The following is an 18,977-nucleotide window of genomic DNA, read 5'->3' on the forward strand; positions in this document are numbered from 1 at the left end:
TGACAATTCTTAACAAGTCCAAAATCCGAATAATTTTGTTGCCAATTTTATCTGCTAGGTTCAAATCCAAAGAAAATCTTTCTTTTTTTCAAAATGATTGCAACCTTTAGAATTATATATATATATATATATATATATATATATATATATATATATATATATATATATATATATATGTGTGTGTGTGTGTGTGCGTAATTTGATAATTACAGTCATATAACGACACAAATATTTTAATATATGATATATCGTTTTCACAGAAATAAACAACATACCTATTATTTTATAACTTGATCACCAAAATTATTGATCCAACCCCACCTTCAATTAAGAATTATATATATATCATCCAAATTAAACTTGCAATCAAAATAAACTAGAGAAGGAAAAAAAAAAAATAAAGAAGCGAGAATAATGGGAACCGAAACCCCTCTAAAGCTTCCTACCATTGACTTCAATGACCTAAACATAGATGATAGTAATAATAATTGTAAGTGGGAGGAAGTGAAATCAAAAGTGTACAATGCATTAATAGAGTATGGTTGCTTTGAAGCAATATTTGATAAAGTTCCTTTAGAACTTTGCAAAGATTTGTTTCCTTCACTAGAAGAGCTTTTTGATCTCCCTATACAAACCAAGAAACTCAATGCTTCTAAGAAGCCCTATCATGGATATGTTGGCCAATTTCCAATGGTGCCACTTTATGAAAGCATGGGAATAGATGATGCAAATGTTCTTGAGAAAGTTGAAGCCATGACCAACATCTTGTGGCCTAATGGAAACCCTAATTTCAGGTATCCACTGCTTGTTCAAATTTAAAGTACTTAATTTTGTAATTTTTTACCTACCTTTTTTTTTCTTTTAGCCCCTTTCTCAAATGAGTGGATTTTTTGTTATAAAATAATTTCACCCACCAAAAACTTAAACAAATGCATAGGAATATATAGATGCTTTTTTTATGCGAGATTGAGTTTTGTATGTAAACTAGTGTATAATTTTTTTCTTGAAATATTCTTCATTATGTATATTTATTAAAAAATATTTTGCTATTTTTAAAACTTCAATCCAAATTCTCTTAGCTAGCTAGTTAGAATGTGTAAATAATCTTGACTAATTTTATATTTATTAATAATATACACATTTAATAAATTAAAAGAAGAATAAACGAGACACATTAGTGTCTAAGAATGAGAGATAATAATAATAATAATAATAATAATAATAATAATAATAATAATAATAAATAATAATAATAATAATAATTGAATTTTAAAGCTTGATATCATAATAAATTTAATACTATGTCATTAAACAAATTTTGTTTAAAAATAAGCTATTACATAAATAAGAATAACATAAAAGGTTTTATATTCTAACAAATTCAATAACATGATACCATTTATGAAAACACTTTTCATGCCTTGATACTATGGGTGGTAATATGTACCCAACCCGATCCCACCCAGTCGGGTAGGATTGCCAATCTGATCCGCAGCGAGTAAGGTAGGGTGCGGGTAGGGTTTTCGTGTAGGTCGGGTAGGGTGCGGGTTGAGTCTCAACCCTACCCGACCAACTCGCACCCTATATATGTATATGTTATATACTTATATAAAAATATGTTTTAAGTGGATGTTGAAGCAAAGACCTCTCACTAAATGCAAAAGATCCTTAGTTATTAAAAGAAGATCATTAATTGATAATTTAATAAACTTTTTTTACATAAAAGTCAGTTCTATTTTAAATTATCATCAAGTTATCTAATAATATTGCATCTTTTTTTGTAACCCGCGGATAGAATCGGGTACTCACAGGTTTAGAGCGGGTAGAATTAGAGTTGAGTTTATATAAAAATCTCAACCCGCGGATAGGGTTAGGGTTGACTCCAAATCCTACCCTACCCTACCCATTGCTACCCCTACTTGATACATGTGTACCACAATACTACTCACCACTCACAAGTGACATGTTATATATAGTAGGAAAGTTTTAGTTTTCAAATGTACTGAAAATATCAATATCTCAATAATTTTAACGGTTAATTTTAATCAATATATATGATATATATTTTTTATGATAATATTAATAAAAAATAAAAAAATCGTTAAAATTTATTTTATTTAGTATTTATTAATTACTGTAATAATTAATAAATATTAATTATTACAGTAATTAATAAATATTAAATAAAATAAATTTTGACTAATTTTGACTAAATATTTTTGTTATTGAACATTTTCGATTTTTTATAATTGAAATCGACAGTTAAAATTATTGAAACAATAGTATATCTGGTACATTTAAAATTTTTCCTATATCATATCTATACAACAAAATGGGTTTTTTATTAAAAAATTTTTTTGTTACTTTTGCAGCAAAACTATTCATTGCTTCTCTGAAAAGCTATCAGAGTTGGATAAGATTATTAGGAAGATGGTTTTGGAGAGCTTGGGAGTTGAGAAGTACTTAGAGGAGCACATGAACTCAACCAATTACCTTCTTAGGGTTATGAAATACAAAGGCCCTCAAACAAGTGAGACAAAGCTAGGTCTAAGCTCTCACACAGACAAGAATGTTGTTACCATTTTGTGCCAAAATCAAGTTGATGGCTTAGAGATTTTGACTAAAGATGGAAAATGGATAAGCCTCAAGCCCTCCCAACCTGGCACCTTCATTGCTATGATTGGTGATGCTCTCCATGTAATCATTTCCTTATTATTTCACCATTTCTCAACTTTAATTTGGCAAAAGGAAAAATTTTCTTGTGTTACTATTGTTGTTTTCAGGTTTCAGAATTTATTAGGTAAGTGTTCATCCCTATAAATATTGAGAATGATAGTTGTGGTTGATCTATCAAATTATTTTTTTAATTAATTCTGGTACATGTTCAATATTTATAAAAATATTTTATTTAAATTCCGACCAATTATTTTTTATCTTGTCCCTACAAACTTGATTTGGTTAAGAAGTGAGCTTGCTAAAAAAATTTATGACTTAAGTCTTTGTTTTGATTAAAATCCCTATAAATTTATGATAATTAATTAGGTTTAAGTATAGTGTAAGGCTGCTGAAAGTAAATTATAATAATGTTTTCCAATTAAAATTAAACCAAATTTAAAAAATATTTTGACCTAAAAAATCAAAGTTCTTATAGGAAAATGCTTTTCAAATAATATATAAACTAAAGCATTTACATATATTTATTATAAATATGATAAGAAAATTTGTTATTAGAGTAAAGTATATTTTTTGTCTCTTATATTTATAATTTTTTTAAAATACATCTAATGTTTAATTTCATTCAATTTTATCCTCAATATTTTTTATTCATTCAATTTTGTTCTTAACATTTAATTTGTCTCAAAATTATCTCTAAAAACTTTTTGTTTTGCAATTAACGTTTATGAATAATTTTAATATAAATAAAAAATATTAAAGATAAAATTAAATGTAATTAAATATTAGAGATATTTTTAAAAAAAAATCGCAAACATTAGAAATAAAAATATATTTCATCGATATTATTATTATTGTTGTCGTCGTCGTTTTAATTTGTTGAAGATTTTGAAATTTATGATGATTTTTGTGGTTGTTATCCGGATTTTTCAGTCATGGTCAAATGGGAGGGTCCATTCAGCTTTTCACAGGGTGATGATGAGTGGGAATGAAGCAAGATATTCTGCAGGGTTGTTCTCTATCCCAAAAGGTGGGTACCTTATAAAAGCACCACAAGAGATGGTTGATGATGATCACCCTCTTCTCTTTAAGCCTTATGATCATGTTGACTTCCTCAATTATTATTACTCTCCACAAGGCCAGACAGATCAATTTGCTCTACGCACTTATTGTGGTGTTTAATAAATATACAAGCTTTATTTATTTATAATTATTTGTGTTTCTGAATGCACTACTTTAATTTATTTACCTTTGACTTAATAAAATTGTGCCATTATTATGTGTCATGTCATCTTCTCCAATTGAATGATGGTTATTAGAACTTTCGATTGCTAAATGAGTATCATCATTATCTTTATTAGCGGTGGTTTCTACAATTAAATCGTTGAAATAACCGTTGTAAATTAGAATTTTGTTGTGAATCTTTTTTGCGACAATTTAAAACTGCTACTATATTCGAAACTAAAATTGGTTATGTATTATTAAGGACAATTTTAAACCGTCACAATATGTGAATAATATTTAAAAATTCAGCATTTGTATTGCTGCTGTTTTGTAACCACCGCTAGAACTAGAACACAAGTATAGCATTATAATTTTTTGCAGCAGTTCTACAAACCACCGCCAAATTCTTTATTTTCGTTATTGATTCAGTCGGAGGGGTGTGAAATTTGGGACTTGGAGTTGAATTTTTTTTTTTTGAACAAGAGAGCTCAACACAATAAGTGGAGCAAGAACAACAATAAGCAAATAGAAAAGTTAAAAAAGAAAAAAAGGTTTAATTACTCTATTAATCCCTATAGTTTCGTAAAATTTTTAATTAGGTCTCTATATTTTTTTTTCTTTTTAATTGGGTCTCTGCACTAATTTTTTTTTCAATTAAGTCCCTTTTAGTAGTAATTGGCTTAATTTTATAAGGACCCAACTAAAAAAAGAATTGGTATAGGGACCTAAGTTAAAGGGAAAAAAAAAGTGTAAAGACCCAATTAAAAAAAATTTTGGTGCAATAACTCAATTAAAAAGAAAAAAAGTATAGGAACCTAATTGAAAATTTTACAAAACTATAGGGATCAACAGAGTAATTAAACAAAAAAATTACAAAGAAACTCATCAACTATTTTTTGTGCTCCTCCTCCTGATTTTGTACTCCTAATTTTGTACTCATGAAAATATCTTCAACCACTCCAATCTTATCAAAACTCTGTCAATCCAATTGTAAGATCGCGATCGCTAAGCAAAAGTCTACCAGTTGCATATCTTCTTTTATCCATTCTTACTAAAACTCTGTTAATTTGATAGCATCCTTTTTCCCCTTCACCTGTACAATCTCGTTGAAGTCTCTCATAAAGGCTGACATAATTCTGCAATATAACTCAATTTCTCCCACACAACAAATTTCTCTTCTCTTGTATGAACTCCATACACCACAGAAAGCATAATTGAAATTATTTTTAGTAAGACCCCTTCAACACACAACCAAAACTCCCTTTTATGACAACGACTCATTTTAAACTTTATTTCATCCCAAATTAATAGTAAACCACTTGAGACACCCTCCGACTCAACATATTCTCAGCCCGCAGCGTCACTCTTCCGAATTCTTATTACATCAAATTTCGTCACTACCCGCCACTTAATCTCAAACAAGCTCAACGTATTTAACTTAATTTTTTTCTTGAAGTTTTTGACCATGCTCAATTTTTCATCACCCATTAACCCCTACCATTTCAAGAACAATTATTTTAATAAATTATTACACACCTTTTTTTTGGGCCTGCAGCGTCTTACTTTTTCTTTCTATTTTGCCAATCTTCTTTTCTGAGCCATTTCTTCATTCTGTACTTGTAGAATAGCCATAATATCATCTTTTTCATTGTATAAAATTGCACCTGATTCCAACGCTAGGTCCCAAGTTTTTCTATTTTCAAGCATCTGCTCCTCTAAAATATTACTTCTGTTTCCCTTACTTCCTTCATTCTTGTCCAAACCACCATCATCAACCATCCTCTTCCCAACTACTTCTTCATCATGTTTCGATAGCTCTCCATGTCTCTTTGTCAATGTTATTCCCTTTGTGCTGAAACCCATGTCACTATTATTCACAATGTCATCCCTATCACGCGTTTCTTCATCAACGTCTTCTGCACCATCATCATCAACATACACACCCAATCCACCAGTCCCTCCATTCAATGTCACCGCCAGAAGAGTAGCGGCTTGGTTCTCCGCACCAACTCTTCTCGATCTCATAACCCAACATAGGTGGCGTCAGGGTTGCGCATTTTCCTAGCCACGTTGAACCTCCTTTGTCGTGGCCAGTCTTTAGCTTACCTCCTTCAACACTGATTCGGTCTCCCTCGATCTTCTCCGCGCCGATTTCTAGCGCAAGTTTTGGAGATGCAGCTTCCTGCACACTTGTCGTAGACCCTTCTCTAGCGTGTCCATCCCTATCATGAAAACCGTGCTCTATTTCCATCAAACTTGACTCAAATTCTAGACCCAACCCAACATCACTGAATTGGTTAATTGAGGAAGCCGGATCCAAAGATCCTTCTCTATCTTTTTTGGACATCTTTAAATTGTTGGGCCTAACACAAAGTCTACAAAGAACCTTCTTTTTCTTATTCCTTTTGCCCCTCCTTTCTAATCCATTAAAGTTATCTTCATAAATCCATGTTATTGTATCTTCAGAATCAGCTTCATAATTAATATGATCACATCCCACACAATCCGCTATCCCTTCAATTCCTTCATAAATTGGTTGATATGTTACCGTTTTTACCTGATTTTGTTTTGAATGATCATTAATCCACTCATTCAAAATAATTTCAGAAATTACCAACCTGCCCTTATCTTCTCCGTCTTTCCTAAGCTCCCCCATCACCACATCGGCAACCTGGTCATTGAAAATCGCCGATTTTGTAACCCGCGCACTCCTTAAGCTCGTACCCACACACTCCCTTTCCGCAATTGTTCTTCGTTGTTCACAACTATAGTCACTTTTTTTCTTAACTTCTTCATAACAATTCAATCCAAAAGCCTCCCGTCTCACTTCTTTCACTAGCACATCAAATCCACTGATACCTATTGTGATATGGACCCATTCATTAATCATATCCATGATACAAGTATCAATTTGCACTCATCCAACACTAAAAGACATGCACGATTCTGTTACTTTGTCATAACCGACTACTTTTTTTCATTGGCCTCCTAACATACTAAAGGTATCTGCTAACCACGCATGTAATGAAACTCCATAACATTCTAACCACACTCTTCGAGTTTCACATCGCTCTGTCTCATTCCATCTCCATATACTATGGAAAAATTGCAAGAGACTATGCATTTTAAACGTATATGCTTCATCCGCATTCAATACAGAATCAAAAGTCAAAAGAACTTTATATGCTCCCAATTCCCGTACTTGGACAACTTGAGGCAGGTTTTTTCCAATCATCTTTTTCAAGGAACTTAAATCAATTGCCTTCGTCGTACTGCCGACCAGACTTCTCTGTGGCCGCTCCAGATTCTCTTTCACCACCGATACTTCCACTTTCTTTGCCCACCCATTTCCATGCGAGTCTGGCTCTTTTTGGTGCCTTGTTAGTTTCTCTACTTGCCTTTGGTTATCTCTTTCCTCAGGTTGAGAATTCGTCTTGTTCCGACTATCACCTTCTTCCTGAGCTGTCTTTCGGACTTTTGTCTCAGTTGTTCGTCTATACTTCGCTTCTCCCACGTACACAATCTTCCCTTTCAACCTCATACGATTCATTTCTGTTATAGCCTTCAGAGCTCCACCTTTCGTTGTGTACTGGATGAACGCAAAAACATACATATTACCACCTTTTTTTGTTTTCGTGATGCATAAACGTCGTTAATGCGTCTAGTCCAATTAAATAGATGGAATAATTCATTCTTCAAAATGTTTTCGGGAAGATTATCAATAAAAATGAAGAAAGACTCATTTTTCAACCGTTGATATTCTTCTCGATTCAAATTCTGTGATCTTTTACATGTTTTCTAGTTCTAATCCACTCTGATCCTATGTCTCACTCCTTCTCTCATCTCTCAAAATTTTACTACTTTTTACCATTATTGTTTTCATTCATATTTCAAATAGACTCATGCCTGTTCAGTTTGAACGCACTTAACTTGCGTATTTATATTTATTTTTATGGGGAGAAAAAAAAATCTTATAAAATAATTCATATGATTGATATTATAGATACTGTCCAAAATAAAGTAGAGACAATCGGTAATGGCTAATAATCACATTAACTTTTATGATACTAGAGATTAATAGATTTATTTATATGTTGCTTTCTCTGATGTAGACAACAAAAAGTGGGGGAAAAGTAGAGGTTACCCGTTAAGGTCAAAACTTAAAATAAAAAATAAAATAAAATAAAATAAAGAAGAAGAAGTTGGAACAGAAACATATGGAATTAGAATTAGAATTATTATTAGTTATAATAACTATTAGAATTGTCACCAGGATAAAGATGGACATAACAAAAAATGATTTCATATCTTATAAGAATATAGATTAGTCACAAAAAAAATATTTATTTTTTCTATCAATATAAAGTAACTTTGATGGATAATTTATAAGTATATTAATCAATTTTTTTATAGTTAAATAATAAAAAAATATTTTTACAATATATTACAAACAAATTTTTCAAAAAGATCAAATATATATTTTTTTTAAAATTAATTGATAATTAATTTTAATATTCATATAATATTTTCCATAATTATTAGCTAGGAGACCATCCTTGTGGTAAGAATTAGAATATAAAAAACTGACAAGATTTTAGAATTTGGAGGCATTCTCGTTAGAATCAAATAATAGACACCCTGAGAGATTCCTCACAATCATAAATTGAGATGGAGACCCTAAAATGCCAAAGGAAAGTAGGTGATTTATAGCCATCAAATAACTATTAATAATAATTTTAATGGTATGAGATTGATGTAAAATTTTATTTAATAGCTCACTTTTTTTTACTGATTACATGCTGACCAAAATTTAATAAAATTGTTGGTTCCTAGAATTTTCCATTCATCACAATTTGAGGTGACATTAACCTATTGTAATTTGTAAGATTTCATGGTTTTAATGATTTACTTTTGTCGCCTAATAATGGTATCATCTCCATGTGTGAGGCCTTGCTTCAAGTATAACTTCTAAACAGTAATTAAATTACACTGAGTTTTTTTAAATCGATAGAATAAAACACAAAAATAGTTATATTTTTAACTTACGAAACACGGATATTTTGCTGAGTTGTCGTATCTGCGTTTGGACACAAGTTGGACACAACACTCACCGACACTCGTTTGATACGCGTGTCTGCCGTGTTGAATCATGTCTTAATAAAAAAATCTTCTCCGGACACGCCTGGACATACTTAAATACCATCATGTGTCAGCGTGTCCAATCTTATTCTTAACATATATTCTTAAAATAAATTTAGATATAATATATATCATTAATTAATAAAACAAAAAATATTTTAAATACTTAATATAATTAAAATAAGACATTAAAAAAATTAATTTATATTTTAATATTAATAAAATATCAAATCTTCATTACAATTTATATAAAAAATACTTTATATTTTATATGTATGTGTGTCTCCGTGTCCCATGTAAGATTTTAAAATTCGCGTGTTGACATATTCCGTATTGTATCGTGTCCCGTATTCATGTTAGTGTCCATGCATCATAATTTTTAAATCGTTTTTTCTCACGTAAAAATATTTTTTTAAAATGTTATGCTTTTTTTTCGAAAATTTAAATCGATAGTTATCGAAAAAAATTATAGTAAGTAATATTCTGATCTTTCCGTTTTATAATAAATATGTGTTCGATTTGTATATTTTAAATTAAAAAATTATAAATAATAATATATAATTTTAAGAAAGAAGATATATAAATAATATTAATTGTATTTATTGAAGACTTGAACTTTATCTTACCAAAAAAAGTGTCTATATTTTTACTATTTTAGAACAATTACTATGATATGAAATGGAAGGAATATTCTGCAGTACAGTGAGCAGTGTAATAACATGGCTACAATGAAACACAATAACATCAAGACTTCACCACAAAAAGATTGTTGGCTTTGCTCCTAAACCAGTCACCAATTATTCTTCAAATTAAAGTTGGTATTTTTTAGCTGTCTTTTTTTATTTTATATACTGTAATGATCACTCTCATGATGGTGTCCTTTAAACTACATACCATAGGGATATATAATAACTAATAATCAAAGATGATCTTAGCTTGTGTCTCAGGTATTCTTTTATAAATACCTCATTTTTTAGTCTCCAATTATTATTTAATTTATTTAAACTACTTATGAATAAAAGAAGAGTTTAACACTCTGATTTACTTCTTTATTTTTCTCTTACTTCATCTCTAATATACTCATGAACTTCATATTTTTTACGTGTTTTTATTTAATATTTTAAACTTTTAAAATAAATAATTTAATGACATATTATTTAAATTTTCAAGAAAAAATTCTAGAATTCGATTGATTGCTATTGCTTTTACAAAATTTTAACATAAGAAATAAAATTATTTAATTTTATTACAATTATTTGTTGTTGTTTAGCAATAACTATTTTGAATTGCTCTTTTAATTTTAGATGGAACAGAACCTTTCAATAATCAACTATAATTTGCGAGTCATCAGATGAGTATCTACAAAGAATTTCAACGATTAAATCTCTTTATATTAAAGAAGTATATGCATAAGAATTAGGATAATGATAACTCGGCCTTAATTATTATTCATTTTGTAACCGACACTTTTATTACTGATTTAATGACCATTATTCTGACTTAATGATCAACGGTCATACCATCAACTCTATTCATCAACTCTATGTCTATAAAAGATACCAATTTTTATATACACCGGACATTCGAGAGATATGTCTATATACATTCTATATTCATAGAATTATTATAACACACAACACATGATAACTTCTATTTCATGTCTTACATTCTATATTCATAAAATTATTCTTATACCTCTTAAACACTTACTGACTTGAGTGTCGGAGTGTCTTTTGCAGTTATCCACTCCTTATTCTCTCTTTGCCGACGTATAACTCATTTCGACGAGAAGCTTAAAGACATTCATCGACGAACGAGTTATACACCAATCAAACTCGGCAAGAACAGATAAGATAACAAGTTCTTTATTTATTGTATTTGATGAAAGATCTAAAATAGATTTAAATGGATATTTATTTATGAGTTATTTGTAGAATTTTACATGAATATGATCTGATTTTTTTTTACGGGTTGGTATGCCCTCAAAAAAGATGTACATGGGCTGACCATATAGCTTTCGGCTCAATAGAAGAGTTGGACAGTAATAATTATATTTTATTATTTTTATAATTGTGAGATTGAGAATTTTTATAGAATAAAAATATGCTTTTTGAAAGCTATTTTTATATTACTTTAATTAAGAAATTGAATCTAAAATTTTATTTTTAAAATTTTATAAAAAAAATATATGAAAAATATTTTTAATAAAAAAAGTAATTGTTTACACACAAAAAAAAAAATATTAATCAAACAAATCTTTAACGATATCCCATAACACGTCTAGAAATAGCTCATTACCATAATCAACTCCATTTGGAAAATGTTATCATGTTTGGCAACCTTGCAAAATCATTAGTTATAATAAAAAATGGAATAATAATTTTAAATTTAGATGAAAAATAGCTGATAAACGTAACATATACATAAACAACTCTTTGAAATTTATTATAAATAAAAGTTCATTATTTCAAAAATTGTTTTGAATGTGTCAATCTCAAGTATCAAAATAATTTTTTATTGTAAATAATGACTTCTCGAATAAAATATGTAAATATAAATGAGATTATAATGTGTGTATAACTAGTTTAATAATCAATAATTTTCCCAAACATAGTTGAAAAAAAAAGAAAAATGATAACCATTCTCCATACTCTATCCTTTTAAACCGGTTGATAAAATTGTGAAAGAATATGAAAAGTAAAAAAAAATTTATTGATTGTTGATTAATTGAATTTTAACATTAAATTATGAAAGTAAAACTAAATATATATAGTGCATTGCCTACGAAAGTAAAAGTAAAGATAAAATAAAATAAGATAATAAAGACTAAAATTAGAACTAAATTTATGTATTCTGTTGGACTGAATTTATATATTCTGTTTGATTGAATTTATAGACTATAAAACTTCTTTATTGTTATCATGGATTAAGATAGAAGAGTAGTTTAATACCGGTGGTTCTCAAGAGTGTGGTTGGTGTCTTTAAGAAACAAGGAGGACAAGAACATGGAAATGCAATATCTTTCGCACGATTATTTTTCCAAAGTGGAATGATTGAAGAGAATTTATTCCCTCACTTTGTTGACAATTCCATTTCTTTGGGTCTTTGGGAGTTTACTTTGTTTATAGGCTTCCTTATGAGCCACGCCAGTCCCTTATTTACCACACACCATGCAATCACTACTTGGTCGGGTGGAATTCATTATTCTCTTTCAGATTTAACTTTATCCATAAATTATATAGGAAGAACATAAGGTATTTTAATGTTAGAAATATAATTATTTATATTTTTTTAATTCGTTTAAACTTTTAGAATAGTAGCATTAAGATATGATATTAAAATTCTATGTCCGAAAAATCTAAAATTTAGTTCTTGGTGAATTTCAAAAGTAGAAAAAATAATATCAGACAAATAAAAAAATTATGCAAAAAATTAAATAAATCCAAAAAAAAGTTATTTGCTTAAAAAAATTGTTATAGATATAACTATTTATAAAAGGTATCATACATGTCTCTGAATTTTAGTGTCACTTTATGACATAGTATTAGAATTTTATATCCGAAAAGTTTATAGTAATTTAATTCTTGATAAATCCTCAAAGCGAAAAAAGTAGCATAAGATAAATAAAGAAAAAAAAATCTATACAAAAAATTAAATAAATTTAAAAGAGATTCTTATTTTAGGAAAAATATTAAAAATATTTATTAATAATACCTTTTTCTATAAATTTAAATTTTGAGGTGAGTGATTTTAGAATATTTCGAGATCAATATTTAAAAAAGAATACTAGTTAAATTAAAATGTTAAATATAAAAAAAATTATAAAAGACTTTAAAAACTCTTATAATAATTATTTGTTGTAGTGATTGTTATTGTCTTTTCAGAATCTTGTAATAATTTATTATACTAGTCTTTTTGTTAAGTTATCCAATAAAAAGAGATATTTGTAGAAGGTTCTAACCAGCAGAATAAAATCGTCGAGAATACACCATCTTGTAGCTCATTATACAACTTATGGACAAATTAAATAATACAAGTGCCAAAAGTTTTAGGCACAAAAATAAGTTAAATAAGATAGCTTTCTATTATACGAATGAATTATAACACAAATAATATAGTTTTTTTTGTATTTATTTAAAAGATTGTGAATTTAAGTCTTTTTATCTTTGATATATATAAAAAAGATAACTTTCTATTATTCTTTCTTTTGTATTATTTATTATAAAATTATTTCTTTTAAAAATTTAAATCGTTAAATAATTAATTAATTATATATCTAATAATGTTTTTGCTACTAATTTAAGTAGGAGTTGTGACGTTAAACAACTATATTTCCTGATTTTAATTAATTATAAGAAACAAATTAGGTTTGATATGCATTTTGATCCAGTAAGTTATCTATTATTTCGATACATAAAGGAACTGATCGATAAAAAAATTTACAATAATAATACTAGAGAACTAATATTTTTTAATCAACATTAGTCAATTTTTTTAAATAATTTTATTTATATTAAATTTTATATCCTAAATCATAAACTTCTTAATTTTAAATTCTAAATTAAAAACATATTTTAAAATTAGTTAATATTGAATAATTAAAAATTAATTTCTTATACTTTTTCCATAAATTTATATAAAATATAGATTAACTATAAACAAATAAAAGCATACTGTACTTATTATATCTAAAAGGCAACTTGGCAGTCGCAACTTTAAACAACACAATTATATATATAGACCCACCCCCCAAAAACACTACTAACCTTTGAAGAATATAATAATAAAAAAGCATATTCAAGACACTTGTACTCTACTATACATTATGAGAGTTTTTTACATCAAACCAACCATTAATATATATAGTTACATACATTACGTTGCACAAAGTTGAACTGATGAAAGTGCCTTATTGAAATACTTTGCTTTGGTTCCAAGGTACTCATTCCAAGTCACTGGCCGATAAAGGGCAGGTCTATTTGGGCCTATTAACTTTGGATGTGGACGTATGTGGACATTTGATGGGGGCCCATATAGATATGCAACCGAAAATCTTTGCCGGGTTCGGTTCACCAGCACCCGATGGAGCACACTCGGGTATGACCCGTTCGACAAAATGTGGAAGAGGTCACCCATGTTGATCACAAGTCCACCGGGAAGGGGTGGCACCGCCACCCAGCCGACGCCTTCCCTTAGGACTTGCAACCCGCTCACATCGTTTTGGTATAGAATTGTGAGGAGAGTCGAGTCGGTATGTGGGGCGAGACCCATGGCCCGATCCGGATCCGGACAACTAGGATAGGAGTTCAAGTGCAAGGCTGAACAGGCCCATTTGAATTCACCTTTTGGGCCGGCCCATTTGAGTTCTTCTTTTGAAATGCCAAGAGAAGTCAACACCATCCACATTAACTTTTGTGCTAACTTTTTCATGGCTTCTTCATATTGCACCACTACATCACTGAAAAGACCAAATGAACCCCACAATTGGATCTGTGTTTAGAAAATATAAAACAATATTGAAAAATATAAGAGGCTTCGATTCCAACAAAATAATTAACAGTGACAAATGGTGATTTGAACCTTTGGTTCAATAGATTCTCATCACCCAAAATCTTCCTCGTGGGTCCTTTCCTCTCATTGTGGTCTTGGATTTATTGCATTAGGATAAGGTAATAGACTTACACATTTCCAGGTCACTACACCCTTAAAATTAAAATATATATATATATATATATAATAAATAAAATTAAAAGAATAGTCTTTTTCTATATGAGATTTGGCCGCAATTTTTGTGCTTATTAAGTAACATTTCTTTATAATTGATATTAAAAATATATTCTTGTGAATGAATATAATTTTTTATTAGTATTTAAAAAAAAGAAATATTTTTTAAATTTTTTGGTAATAAATAAATAATGAGTATTTGTTAAAATTACTTGAGAAAAAGAAGGAATATGTATAAGAAGTATATTTTGAATCTAATTAATGTGACTAACTAAATAATAATATCTCTACCTCAACCAGTTTATTAATGGTAAAGATTCAAACATAAACATTATTGAAGAAGACTTGAAATAGTGGGGTTTGCTCCCGTATTATATTTGAAAAATATAATATGTTGCAATAATTTTTTAAATGTTATGATACAGAAAATGCTTGCTGCCACAGATGGAAATTTTTAATGAAATGTGTGATAGAGAACCCAATTTATGTTGTAACATGGTAATTTACTAATTTTCAATACAACTATATGTTGGGTATATACTAAAATTAATTATCAAAATTAATAATAGTATATAATATATATTAAAATATAAAATAAAGTATATTATATATATATATATATATATATATATTTATAAACAAATACATGATAGCTAATTTTAGTGTCTATATAATATTTTTTGTTTTTCATAACATTGAACATTGCAACTTTTAATTCAAAATATGCCAATTCTTTCAATTTTTTTATGCTGCCACTTTTAAGAATAGTTTAACTAATAATGTTACTTAGGAAAATGATCTGTTTCAAAGCCACAACTCCACAGGATAGTGATGAAATTATATATTAATAAAAAATTCAATCACTCACATGTTAAAATAAAAATCAAATAATTATATAAAATTTTTAAACAATACATATATAAACTTTTTATTCATCGTGATTCAATTAGTTCCATATAATCAATCAATTTTGTCATTAAACTATAACTATATCATCTACTTTCTATTCATTAATTTAAACTTAAAAAAAATAATTTTATGATATTGTATCAAACTAAAATTTCTATAATTAAAAATTTTAGAGTCCAACTTGGTTAATATAAAAAAAATTAGTATAAAAAAGTTAAAAAAAAAAACTTATGAACAAATAAAGTTTAGGCAAATTTAAAGAAAAAAAATAAAATATGAGAATATATTAAAGATATAATAGCCATTTATATCTTTATCTATCAACTTAGATTGTTGGGAGAAGTAATTTTATGACAAATTAAAAATAATAAATCAAACAAAAATAAGCAAACATTGATGACTAGCGTGTAGCATTAATTTTCACTATTTGATAACACATGCATTATAATTGTTGGTTACCAACCAGTGTTTGTTGTACTCATGGGGCCATAGTTGGATGAAATGTTCAAGAGGGGACTCAACAATAGTGAAGCACTCAGACCACATAAGTTTTGGGAAGAAGGACGAAATTCGGGCTCGACCATAACCCGACACCCCATCTGGGGTTCGAGCTGCCTTGAGCTTTTGGTGAGTCGAGCATGAAAACAGAGCCTGACCGGTTTGCTGAATGTCTCGAAAAAGACTCATGGGGATCCCATGATTCACAACTTGGAACACACCCCATGTTTTGCATGCATTGCCTATAAGCTTTGGAACATTTGGGTCATTGAGGTTGATAATTGGGACACTCTCATCACTATGACAAGAATTTGAAGGGTAATTAGGGTTAGTTATTGTGTGATCTTCTTGATCTATTTGTATCCAAGCATATGAATCTGGGAGTTCTTCTAAGGAATTGAAATCAAGGAGCTTATTGTGGTGAAGGTGCAAAGGGTGTTCTCTAAAGGCTTCGGAGAGTGAAGGCATGGTGTTGAAGAAATTTTAGAACCAAAGAAGAAATTAAATAAGTGTTTATGTGAATATATAATAGTTGTGTGGCCAAATTAGGAATATAGGGCTAGCTAGTACTTGCTTGAAAAAACTTACTCCTTTTTATACATATAATAAGATGGGGAACAAGATTTTGTTGGGTGCGTATATATAGAGAGAAGAATAGAAGATGGAGAAGATGAAGACAATTTTATTTGTTTATTAATTAACATATATAATATAAACCTAAAGAAAATAGTATTAATGGTGTATGTTCATTGTGCCATAATTTTATAACTTATCCTGGCTCAAAATTAATAACTAAATTTATTGCTTGAGTTTGACAGTGATATAATTATTTACGTATCTGTTTTTTTATCAATTTAAATTTTTAGAATAAATTATTTTATAATATAATATTAAAATTTTTATGACTTAAGTAATTAATTAGATACTAAAAGGTCAAGATAATTCTTTATTAGAAATCATACATTTTAAAAAGGCAGAAATAAACTCTATGATATCTATATTTAAATACCACATATTATTTTCAAAATAGAATAATCTTATGTATAGTCAATTATTATTGTTGAACTTTCATTATGAATGATCCCCATATGCTACGGTGCTTTTTAATAATCAAGGTAGGGGTATTTATTTTTCTTTCACATTAAATTTTTAAAAAATAAATAATTTTCTTCTATTAAAAAATAAAGAGTGCAAATATTGTTTAAATACATTAGTGTTTTTGAAAAAAAAAATACAAAAATTAGTAATATGTATATAAAAAAATTTAAAATAAAAGTATGAATCAATACATGTATATATATAAATAAATATAGAAAATGATTTAATGAATAATTTTTAATATACATGTAATATTTTTTAAAAAATATTATTGTGAATTTATAATTTATATTAGGAAACTCTACCGCAAGTCCGCAAAAATCAACGTTAGAAAAAAGAAAGATTTATGTATGGAGAAAGGGAAGAACAAACATATAAAAAGGAAAGGACAACCAACTTCACTATTATTGGTACAAACTGATGGCGATACCCTTTTAAAGGTGTGTGGAATCATGTGTATGAATAATTTGACATTTCAATCGTGTAAGAGTTGAATTTTGCTAGGAAAGTGTATACAGAGCTGGTATAAATTATAGAATTGTGAATTTCAATTATATATGTACATGTAAATCAAGTTTTAAAAATACTATAACGACATATATATATATATATATATATATATATATATATATATATATATATATATATATATCTTATTGGAATAACAAATTAAAATTGAGAGGAAATCTAGGAGATATATATGACGTAATAAAAATGTTACTTTTTTCTGTCAGTTAAATAATAACACGTAGATAACAGTAATTATATTTTGGTATGTCATCTAACGGATAAAATAATCAATTTAATTTATTATAATTATATCTTTCAAAAACTTGAAGTGCCTAATCTTAACATATACGTAATATTTCAAACACCTTTTTAACCATTATCCTTCCATTTAACTTAGAATTATATATAGATTCGAGTCCAAAATAATGAAAATTGAAAGATTTTTGTTGTTACAGGATAATGTAATAGATACTCTTTTGAGATCATTACAATACGTAGTCGAGCCAAATATTATTTCCTGGTTGATTGTGTACTAAAAATATAAATTTTTTTTATACATAATTATTTTTATAATGACCTATAAATATGGTCAAAAAAAGAGTTAAGTTCCTCCTAAAAGTATTGGGCTAAAAGGATAGAACTCAAAATAATACTTTGAGAAATTGAATTTTTCTTCAGTGGAAACTATATTGGTGGAAGTGGATTAGTTGGATTTGGAGTGTAAATGTGTCATTTAATTGAAAGAAAATTAAACTAGATATCCCTTCACTAATATCACATGTCAGGAGCTTTAGTTTAACGTGTAAAAATCAACTTCCTACTCTTTTCAGTTGACAAGACTTGAGGTGATCCTAAATACCTAAAGATATTTTGGAAAGAGCAGTAAACCAAATGTCAGACTAAAATCATTGGCCAAGGGGTGCCCTCTTCATCATGGTTTTACACTATAAAAAGGACCTCAAGCCACTTCTGTAAAGCATCCTTCATCCTTCACTCTCACTTTTCACTTTCACCTTGACATCTTCTTCTTCACGTACCTTGAAACCCTTTTCATCCTTTACTTTCACCTTCACTTTCATCCTTTTCTGAGAGCTTCTTTTCTCTGTAAACCATTCCTGTCCACTTTAAACAAAGCTCATTCATCCTCTTGTGATATTAGTGGAGGTCTCAACACTTGTTCTCCACCTCTCTTTCTCACTATT

General features: G+C 28.4%; 2 protein-coding genes across 2 annotated transcripts; one reads left to right on the plus strand and one right to left on the minus strand.

Annotated features, from left to right (window-relative positions):
* The first annotated feature begins 370 nt into the window (after positions 1-370).
* LOC130947478 (probable 2-oxoglutarate-dependent dioxygenase AOP1) lies at positions 371-3,959 on the plus strand. Its single transcript, XM_057876182.1, has 3 exons — positions 371-794; positions 2,373-2,697; positions 3,607-3,959. The coding sequence occupies exons 1-3, from the start codon at positions 415-417 to the stop codon at positions 3,853-3,855; spliced, it is 954 nt and encodes a 317-aa protein (XP_057732165.1). The 5' UTR covers positions 371-414; the 3' UTR covers positions 3,856-3,959.
* Positions 3,960-13,691: 9,732 nt separating this feature from the next.
* LOC130947411 (gibberellin 3-beta-dioxygenase 1-like) lies at positions 13,692-16,762 on the minus strand. The gene is made up of 2 exons (XM_057876111.1): positions 16,133-16,762; positions 13,692-14,494 (listed from the first exon to the last, which is right to left on the minus strand). Exons 1-2 carry the CDS (start codon positions 16,633-16,635, stop codon positions 13,912-13,914), a joined length of 1,086 nt encoding a protein of 361 aa, XP_057732094.1. The 5' UTR covers positions 16,636-16,762; the 3' UTR covers positions 13,692-13,911.
* Between the last annotated feature and the right edge of the window lie 2,215 nt (positions 16,763-18,977).

Source organism: Arachis stenosperma, chromosome 9, assembly GCF_014773155.1.
Source record: "Arachis stenosperma cultivar V10309 chromosome 9, arast.V10309.gnm1.PFL2, whole genome shotgun sequence".
NCBI lineage: Eukaryota > Viridiplantae > Streptophyta > Magnoliopsida > Fabales > Fabaceae > Arachis > Arachis stenosperma.

Bases quoted from the DNA above. Each gene is read 5' to 3' on its own strand.
- LOC130947478 (XM_057876182.1), top strand. From the start codon at position 415: ATGGGAACCGAAACCCCTCTAAAGCTTCCTACCATTGACTTCAATGAC. The intron at 795-2,372 runs GTATCCACTGCT...TTACTTTTGCAG, and splicing joins AATGGAAACCCTAATTTCAG to CAAAACTATTCATTGCTTCT. The intron at 2,698-3,606 runs GTAATCATTTCC...CGGATTTTTCAG, and splicing joins TGATTGGTGATGCTCTCCAT to TCATGGTCAAATGGGAGGGT.
- LOC130947411 (XM_057876111.1), bottom strand. From the start codon at position 16,635: ATGCCTTCACTCTCCGAAGCCTTTAGAGAACACCCTTTGCACCTTCAC. The intron at 14,495-16,132 runs GTTGGTAACCAA...TGGTCTTTTCAG, and splicing joins CATGAGTACAACAAACACTG to TGATGTAGTGGTGCAATATG.